We start from the raw sequence: 10570 nt of genomic DNA, 5'->3' as shown, positions 1-10570 counted from the left end.
GAATGTGTACACACTCTTCCAACACAAACACATACATAAGAAAATATCCTTCATCTACCCACTATATATACTGTATTGTCCATATATTTTTCAGTGAAAAAAAAAGAATCATTTATTTTATAAAAAATAAGTTACACAAAATAACTCATATAATAGAAATGACCATTACCTAAACAACTTCACTTTATTATTTTATATAAATGAAGAAGAAGAAGAAGAAGAAGAAGAAGAAGAAGACAACCATGGAATATGTATTGACAAATATATAATACATAAGCAACTTTTACTTTCTCATTCCGTAATGGGACATATGATAAAAAAAAGAAAAAAATTATGAAAACTATGACATCATAATCTAACTCAAAGTTATATTTTCTTCTCTTGTTCTTTAATTGATAAGTTTTTTTTTTTAGGGCTTTTTATTGATAAGTTCATTCCTTTTTTATTTTTATGAATTTTGATAAGTTCATAAGAAAAAAAGAAAAGTTCATTCATAATTAAAACTGGGAATACAAACTTTATCAACACAATCCTCTCCATTATCGAAAATTCCCACGTATATATATCAATCATATATATACGGGAACAATATATACCATTTTCTTCAACAGATTAAAAAGAATAATAAAGGTCTAATCCATAACAACTGGGCGGCAATGAAAAATAAAATTAGTCTTTTTTTTTTTTTTTTTTAATTTCATACGACCATAAGTTGTGAAAAACCCATCGCCGGGTGGGGAGATAACGGCGACAACGGCGGGATGTTGAAGATCCCTTTCATATCCGTATCGGAGTCCCAATACGCCGCCGTCCAACTCGACGGTGTCAACGGCATATCCTTAATATAACTCACAGCCTCCTCTGACACCGTTACTTTCTCCTTCTTCACCACCACGGGTTCCGGTTTCACTTCAACCGCACGACGTCGTTTTTTCTCAACCACGGCCGCCGGCTTGGGCTGCGGATCTGATTTCCCGGCTTCGAGAGGAAAGTTGAGGATGGCTTTGGAGCCTCGGAGCTTGAACGCCGCCCTATCGTAAGCCTTAGCGGCCTCGATGGCTGTGTCAAAGGTCCCGAGCCAGACCCGGGAGCCTCTCCGGTTTGGGTCTCGGATCTCCGCCGCGTACTTGCCCCACGGCCGTTGTCGGACCCCCCTGTAGTGCTTCTTCCTCTCCTCATTCTGAACCGTTTTCTGGACCACTTGAGGCTTCTCGGATTTCGAGAACTGGATCCATTCGGTCTTGTTCGGGAGAGAGATGGTGAGGGCCGGTTTCCGGGCGGAGGTGACCGGTTTGGGAGCTGTTTGGTTCAAGATCTGAACCTCCTGTTGGAATTCAAAGAAACTAGTGTTGGTAACTTGAGGCTTGGAGTCAAATTCAAAGGAAGTTTGGGAGGACAAATCAGTTGGTTTGGGGGTTGTGAGGTCAATCACTTGTGGCTTGGTTTCGAACTCAAAGAAATAATCATTAGGGATTGGATTATTCGAGGTGAAGTCCAAGAGTTCATTGTCGAGGTAATCAAAGATTTCTATGGAAGATTGAGAAGTCGACAACGAACTGGACTGAGATCTAGATAGATCCGAGGACGAGGAAGAGGAGGAGGAGGAGGAGGCGTTTAGCTCAGTAAGAGCAAAGCTTTTGCTCATCGGAGAGAACTCTCCGAGAAGATGATTCTTGATGTAATCAAGGGCAGCCATGTCTGAGCTGAGAGCAGTTTCCATTGAAGAGAATGATTTCAAATCTGTTTGAGAGAGATCGGAGACTCGAAAGATGTTTTGTTTCGTACGTGATGAGTTCTTAAGAAAGAGAGATCGAGAGTGGAAAGTTGGGAGTGGAATGGGAATGAAGAAACGAGAGGCCTCTATGGCTCTATATATATACAAACAATTTGCAGGGATTTGACTCAAAAAACAAATAGGAAAGGAAGACTTTCGTGCTGTGTGGGAGGGACGAAGCATCCTTATTAGTTATTACCCTTTCTCCCAATATGGCCCTATCCATTTCAAGCTTCTACGTAAAACAATGTGAGAGAGGTGATAATGATATTGATGGGCCCATCAATTTTACGCTCAACCATTGGATGTTGGGGCCCACTAAAGTTGTCAGGTATTACATCGGCTTTTTGACCTTTTTGTCGTTTCTTCGAGAAGTTAGCTTCATTTGAGGTTTTTGCTGGACAGTGGTGTACTTCCTTGCCTTCCTGGACGCTTCTCGTAAAGTGGAACCTTTTGGTTAGAATCTTATCTAGGGTTCGTCATGGGATATGGGCACCAAGTTCCTCTTTTAAGCTGGGGATGATTAGCACATTGATTGTAGATTGTACTGTTAGCATTATACTGTGATTTCTGAATCTATGGGTATTTATGCTTGTATTGTTACGATGAATAAATAGGTGATAATCTTAGTAATTTATTATCATAGCTTGAAATTTGATTCATCATATTAGATAATTAATCTGAAAAAAAGGGTAAATGTGTCGATATGGCCTACACATATTTTTTTGGTTCGGTTAATTGTGTAGTTTCAATTTACAAAACTGGTTATCAAGCTAGACGTACTAATATATCTCCCATTCTTCTTTCTTATTCTCTTCTATATATCTAGGTTAATAGACGCCAATATAGAATAATTATTTTAGAGCTTACTAGCATGTTGAATATCATGTCATTTTGAAGTGACACATCACTTGTCCGGTTCAAATAATTTAGACAATATCAGGGCCAATCCATTTGCTAGTTACTAAATTCTCCAATTGATCAATAAAGCACTTGAGCTATGGAAAAACAATTTGGATATTCAAAATCCTACATGAATTATCTATCTAAGTTAATACAGAAGAACATTGGTGTGTTTTTCAATAATTTAGATATACCCTTTATTAATCGATTTGAGCTATAGATTCTAATTTATCTTATGGCTCAAAATTTAGATTTGATTTTATCATATCAACCCTTGCTCAATACTCGCTTTGGATTTGGTCATCTGATTTCATGCTTAAGTTTCTCTCAATCTTCGAATTTTCGATAGCTTGAGATTCTAGATAAAGCACAAGTTGACATACGTGCAAGCAAGCAAGTAATGGATTGGTTCTCTTGTCTTTTTAGTTCCAGAAACAAATAGATTTCCACCCCAGGATTCTTTCTTTCAGTTATTTTACTCATGACTAGAATTCTACTTTATCGCGTATTTCAACTTTGTGAACTTCCTACAAACTTTGTTTTTATCTCGTTATGTGTGAATTGAATGACCTTACCATTCTACTCTTTGATTTTACATCAACGTTTCAACAGGGACAGGGTAATCAGATTTTATAATCATTTTACCTCTTTTGAATATGCTGTCTGATATGAGTAGTGAAAACTCTCTACTTGTATATTTTATACAGACTTATGTCTATTGTCAAAATGAATAAAGAGTAGACAAAGAATAATCTGTTTCTGGGAAGAACCGAAGATGAAAATTTTGATTTTCTTAAGTTGAGTAATTTGTGAGAGTGCTGACTATTTAATTGATAAAAGTCTATAATATTGATTAATTGTTACATTACAGATACGTAATGTAATTTATTATTAATTAAGTTGAAATATGTCTTTCACATTAATGATCAGAAGGTTCTTACATCAAGTGATGTTGTGCTACATTTTCAATGCAATTTATTTTTATAGGATATAAAACACGTTTTGATGAAATTTTCTTCATATGAAGGATTGGACATTTTCAATGGAATTAGAAACAGAAACAAAACATCCAACACAGCTGTACTTGGAGAAGTTTACAAAATCGGATAGAGAAAACAAACTCTTCTAGACCTAGGTAGTATGTACTCGGACCACCCTTCGCATACAAACTTGAACCCCTTGCTGGTGATTCCTATTCTACAGTTAATGAGATTGGTTTTGAACAATTAACGATATTAGAGAAGGGGCCAAACCCAAGACCTCGGGCATAGAGAAGAAAAGTTTTTCACGAGCTATAAGCCATTTACAACTGTTGATGTTTTTTTTCAGTTTAGAAAAGGACATCCCGGTTTTGCTCAAACTAGCTCATAAAAACTAGATTTAGATTCTTTTGAACCGGTAATTATTAAGCGATTTTAATCCGGTCTTGCACACTCGTACTAAACACATTGAGCTAGATTATCACTGTGTTTGTGAAAAGGAAGCACTCGGGCAGTCATTGTGTTGCTTTGTTCTTTTGGTGGATCAACCACTTCATAAGCAATGTCATCTTCTCATTTGTCACATTTAATGTGTTGTAAACTTGCTATCCTAAGAGCATGTTTAGCAGACTCTTTATTTTGACTTCTTAGCTATTTTGGAAAGCATGTTTAGTTTTTTATATATTTTAGCAGCTGCACCAGACTCCTAAATGGCTCTTTATTATAATTTTTAGCTATCTCACTCATAAATATAGAGAGCGAGATGAAGCTCTCTATAATTTAAAACATTTATTTTGAGTTATTTTATATAATTTATAAATATATTTAAACTATCTAATATTTATTTAAAAATAATATAAATTTTAAACTAGCTAAAATAGAGAGCACTGATGCAGACGTATTTCTAAAGTGGACTGCCAAAATGACTTTTTAGCTACTTTGGCTAAAATTCGACTCAAAAATGGCTAGCATTGCTAAAGATGCTCCAAAGAGTTAGTCTACAACTACTGCTACAACTACATGAAATTAGTCTATGATTATGAATCCACATTTAATGCACTGAAGAATTTTGTGTCATTAAGTTGGCTAGATTTGAACTGGGTAAAGGTATAGTACGTTAACATTTTTTATTTTTTTTTTTTGACGAAAAGAGGTCAGCCCATTATATAAAATTCAGCAAGCAGTACAAAAACGAAACATCCCTATGGAGTCGACAGAAAGAATCGTTCCTTAGGGGAACCCTAAAACCTACTCTAAACAAGAATAAGACCCAGGAAACCTCTAGTACACCCACCTTTTAATACCGATACGCACCATTATTCCAAACAAAAATCTAAAACCCCCGAAGCAAGAGAGTAAAATGAGTCCTCAGAGGAATTGATTTTTGCAACCTTGTAAAGAAATTAAATAACATTCAACATGAGGAGAGAATACTCCCCGTTCATGTCATCTTCCTTCACCTCACCCTCCACTTCAGAGGGCACCGTCACCATGTCAGCCTTGTCCACACTACCCACACCCACAGTCTCCCCCTTACTCTTCCATTTCCTAGGTTTCTTCACTTGCCCTTCCAATTCAAGGACCCGAGCCGCTTTGGGCTTGTTCTTACTTCCACAAGGGCGCCCAAGTTTCTTCTTCTTAGGAGAAACTATAATTTTACCATTTTTGTGCTGCAGCATCAGAGTAGTATCTTCATCCACCTGCAACTCAGGAGTAGGAAGAGCAAGATACCGTTTCCCAACCTTCGTAAGCTCAAAGGCTGCTTTTCGTTTCGAACCCAGAAGAACCGATTCAGAGAACTTCAAATTCGGATATAATTTCCTATCCACCTTCTTGGTATCCAAGACAATCAATTTAGGTATAGGTTTGGAAGGCACCATGGAAGCCCAGTTGGTGAAGCAATTTCCGTCCCTCAAACCGGCGAGGACCTGCTCAGTACCAGTAGGAGTACCATACATAACGGGTAGGCCTCCTAACTCATGGTGTGACACATGGACTTCCACTAGCCCATGCAATCCACTCTACACCGCAGTAACCCCTTGCACCCCCACCGGTTCTGGAATCACCACCATCTTCATTCCGACAGCATCCTCCTCCCTCTGCACCAAGGAAATCCCCGTAGCATAATCAGACCCCAGTCCAGCTGCTGTCCTTCCAATTGTTAACAATATATACATCCCACATGGGAAAAATGTGACATTACCTATGGGTTTATAAGGGTTTGGGCCACTCCATCCATTGCCAATTGTTTTTGGATGTGAACCCCAGATTACTTTATCATGGTATCAAAGCCAGGTTATCCCACGTGTGCATGCCTCGCGGCCACACGGGCTCCACGTCACCCAAAAATTGTTCACATGTATGGCTTGAAAATTCGCCACACGTGCGGGGGCGTGTTGAGAATATATACATCCCACATGGAAAAAATAGGACCTTGCCTATGGGTTTATAAGGGTTTGGGCCACTCCATCCATTGCCAATTGGTTTTGGATGTGAACCCCAGATTACTTTATCATCAACGACAGACCTGCCATGGCCGCCGCCGGCGGTTGCTACAACAGTTCCTCCTTTTCTTTCCTCAGAAAACCATCGCAACCCAAAGCATCATGTTCAAACAAGCCATAGTCTCTGCAAAAGCCCTTCACCTTTTCATAAATCAAAGTGATCTCCGGTTCAACTGTGGAAGAAAATTCAAACAACATCCATGTGCGAACCCGGCGACGAGTGTCCAAAATCAGACGGATTCTTTGCTTCTCCTCCTTACGACGAAGAGCCGGTTGATCAAACCGAATCACTTGTCCAATGGCTGAGCCAATAAGTGTTAGAGCGGTCTTGTTCCGAAGGGCTACCGGTAACCCTCTTACCGCCACCCATATCTCCATACCCCACAATGGGACTGCCTCCACCGAGCCCATCCCATCATATTCACCTAACAAGAGCATGGTGTTCCTATAGAACCAGGGACCACCATGGAGAGCACGATTCCGGTCAGCTTGTAATACCCCGAAAAATCCAAATTAAATTCCATGGATTTTTAGAAATGATTTCACGATAGTGGGAGCGAGTACGAAGCTTGGAGAAGTTGTGGAATTAGTTCGAACGATTTTATTTTCGAAAACGAACGTTTTTTAGGGGGTCGAGAAAGTTGACTTTTTATACGTTCAAAATTTGGGAACACTTCCTTCATGAAAGTTGTAGAGCTCGTCGATACGATCGCGTGCATATGTGGAACGCAATATTCGGAGTTCGTATGAATAAGTTATGAATATTTGAAAATTGGGAATTTTCTATAAATATGGAAATTTTCTGATTTTTCATTAAGGACGAAAGTTTGCAATTTTGCGGAATAGTCCCTCCGGTCTCTCTCTCCCGGCCTCAGACCCGCCGGGTTTCCGCCGACCCGACCCGGCCGGAAAGGGCACTTCCCGGCATCCTCCGGCCACGACCCGGCCCTCTCCGTGATCGCCGCTCCAATCCCAGCCTCCCTCTGGTGTCGCTTTGCTCCGCCGCTGCCCCGAAAGCTGGATCGAAGACACCCAGACGAGCGAAACCGACCCGGCCGGAAAACCTCGACGCCGGCGTTGCACGGGCCGATCCTTCCCATTTTCGTGATCTCCTCTTCCCCCTGATCATCCCCATGTAAGTCTTTCATCACGATTTTGAGTGTAGAACACTAGATCAAGGTTTGACTTTTTCGACGTCCCTGATTTAATATGAAATCTGATCGGACGCACAGGATTAATCCGACTTCCAAGCTTGATCTAGGACGATCTAGACCGAATCTCGCTTAGCTCCAGGTATGAAAGTCGATCAACCCTTCATTTTGAACCAGTTTGTAGTTTGTCACTTTGCCATCTGAGGTTGTTGACCGGCGTTGACCGCCGTCTGACCTCCGGGTGTGGCGGCGCGTCGGACCTTTTTTTGAGTTTTCATTATCTAGGCGATGATCTACGCATCCATACGAGCGTTTTGATATATAACAAGGTTATGTTAGAAAAAGTTGATAAATAGTGGATTTACGTTTTTACGTTACTATTTAACGTTTTTACGTTTTATCTTCGGTTTACGATCTGCGAAGATCTGACCATCGGTTTTACTTCAAATTTAGATATGTTGATCGTATGACTGTCCCGATGACTTTGTGTGGTCACGGGCGAAGATCCGACCGTTGGATCTTCGTATAATTGAGAAATGGTGATTCGGAAGGCGATTCGTGAGAATCTAACGGTCAGATTTTCGTATAATTTTGTGGAGATGTTTGTTAGAGTGATTCAAGAAGATCTGACCGTTGGATCTTCGTGATAATTTTGGAGGATTATCCTAATGGCGATCCGTGAGGATCCGACCGTTGGATCATCGTGTAATTTCGATCCGACCGTTGGATCATCATTAAATTAGAATCCGACCGTTGGATTTCCGTATTTGTGTGGTTTATGATTGATTGGCTAAGTTAAGATCATTTTTGGATTAGGTGATCGACGGACGATTTGTGATTCATATTTGGCTTTTAGAAGACGCAGCGGGAATTGGAGGTGAGTAAACCTCACGTGGTTCATATTAAGAACTGAATAAATTTAATTACTTTATTTTTATCGCAATTGTGTGAAAATATTTGTGGAATAAATATTTGTTTTAAATCATATGGACTTGATCAACTACGGTCCATAGGTAAGTAAAATGATTTTATTGTACAAATGAATTTCACGGTTTTTATGCTTGAACTATAGTTGGTATTAGTGGTCATCCCTGAGCGGATGATTACGTATATATATATATTTACGTGGAATATATATATTGGTTGATGTGTGATTGGTGTGATGAAATGATTGAGAATGGATTGGATATTATTCAAGCTATTAATCTCGCATTTTAATTGTTGAATAATGAAATGTTGATCATGTGGTGTGAAAGCTATTTTATATGCCCACTTGTGATTATGTGAAAATTATTTTAAGAAATAAAGATTTATCTTGAAATAATATGTCTCTTTATGTGGGTGTACATATACATATATACGATCTATAAATCATAAAGATTGTATTTTGTGAATTTGATTATGTCTGAGAAGTACAATTGTGAAGCCGAGTGATTTCTACAACCCCGTGCTTAAATGAATTACTGGTAAATGTGTTTTGGTGTTATGAGACGTTAAGCCTGGGCCCTAGTCCCTATAGATAGTGCACTATTATACTCTTAGGAAAGAGGTGTTCTCCTTGAGTATACATACTTTGGATTTGTCCTCTGTATGCTACGGCTTACCCGTGCTTTGGGTATAGTAGACATACCCTAGTACGTGGATTTATGATTTGTTACCAGTCAACCTGGCTTACCCGTATTTTGGGTATAGTAGACATACCCTAGTACGTGGATTTGTGATTTGTTACCAGTTAATCCGAAAATTCACTAAAAAGAGAAGTGTGCTTATATTATCCTGATCAAATATCTATCTGTGATATATTGCTAATATGTGAAGGTGTTAGTGAAAAGAGAATCAAGCATGCTTTGCTTTAATGTTATTTCACATATTAATGTTGCAATATTTGTTGGTTGTGATCAGTCAAATGTGGAGTTTTAAAAGAAAGCATCGAGAATATACTTATATGTTTCTGTGATTTTTGGAGTTACCTTGTGAGTGTGTTGATTGTTTACTTGAGTTATAGTAAATATAATTGAATAAATCAACAGTTCTTTCTTGTTTACTCATACGGGCTGTCAAAAGCTTACCGGGTTTTGTGTTGTTGCAACTCCCGGTACACTATTCAAAATGTGTAGCGGGTAATCCTACAGGTCAGGAGAATCAGGGCAGTGATCGTGCGGTTTAGAGTATTAGTATTAGATTTATAGCATTTGTTTTGTGAGGAGAATTGTGCTCTCTTGAGCTTTATAATTTGTTTTGGTGAGAGTGTACTGTAATAAGTAGCTTGAGGATTTGGTTTATGTAATTATTGAGAGGTGTAATGTGCAGTTGATTTTGAGAAAAAAATTCTGAGATTATAAACAGGGTATTTGAGGTTCATGCTTCGAATATGAATTACTTAAATTCAGAATTCGGGGTGTGACACAGCTTCACTGTCAAACTGGAACAGAAAGCGATCGCCGGCATCTTGGATTGTAAGGCCAGATCTGAGACGCCAAATGGATGGAATTGTGCTCTTGAACCCCGGGAACCTAGTTTTAGGTCCAAGCAGACGACCCACCATGTACTACTGGTCGTCCTGCAAAGCCGCCGTCCCTGCCTGCCTAAGAGACACTCGGGCAGAGCCATTGGAACCAGGGACAAGACTATCAGAAGCCATGATTTTCTAGATCAAAGTTGAAAAGGTGCTGTCGCAGAAATTCTACGAAAAACCCTAGCAGAGAGACGGCTAGGTCAAAGTTTGTTCAACAATTGAACGTGTTTAGTACGTTAACATTTCTCATACATGTCCTATATTATGTAATATTTACCACTCTGAAGACTCATATTACCACTTTGAGGACTCATATATAGTAACTAGAAAAAAGTCCTCATCAAAGTAAATGAGGTCCTCATTAGAGTAAAATAGGTTCTCATTTGAATAATTATTTCATAAAAATTGTAATTGTATTAGGTTCTCTTTTGAGTAATTAAATTTTAAAAGTGTTTTTTTTTTTTTTAGGGGGAAGACGTCAATAGAACCACACGTGCACGCACCCTCATGCAGTGTATCCCAGCTTTGCCAGACTAAACACTGCACCGCAGACGCATGAACCCTCGTGTTAACAAACAAAGGTCCCTCAAATCTGCTGGCCACGGGATGGAGTTGGGAATCGAACACTAGACCTGACGGTTTCAGACTAGGCCGCTCGACCAGCACACCACACCACGTGGTTTAGAAGTGTTAATTGTATGTTTTTTTTTTTTTTTTGAATAAATGAGGTTTGGAATCCAGTC

The 10570-nt window shown here is 39.2% G+C and overlaps 1 protein-coding gene across 1 annotated transcript; it reads right to left on the bottom strand.

Moving 5' to 3' along the window:
• Positions 1-469: 469 nt before the first annotated feature.
• On the bottom strand, positions 470-1858 carry LOC133746430 (ethylene-responsive transcription factor 5-like). The gene has a single exon (XM_062174619.1). The coding sequence runs from the start codon at positions 1718-1720 to the stop codon at positions 698-700; it is 1023 nt and encodes a 340-aa protein (XP_062030603.1). The 5' UTR covers positions 1721-1858; the 3' UTR covers positions 470-697.
• Between the last annotated feature and the right edge of the window lie 8712 nt (positions 1859-10570).

This window comes from Rosa rugosa, chromosome 4 (genome assembly GCF_958449725.1).
Source record: "Rosa rugosa chromosome 4, drRosRugo1.1, whole genome shotgun sequence".
Taxonomy (NCBI): Eukaryota; Viridiplantae; Streptophyta; class Magnoliopsida; order Rosales; family Rosaceae; genus Rosa; species Rosa rugosa.
The sequence above is the reverse complement of the archived record's forward strand: the minus strand, read 5'-3'. Positions and strand labels throughout refer to the sequence as shown.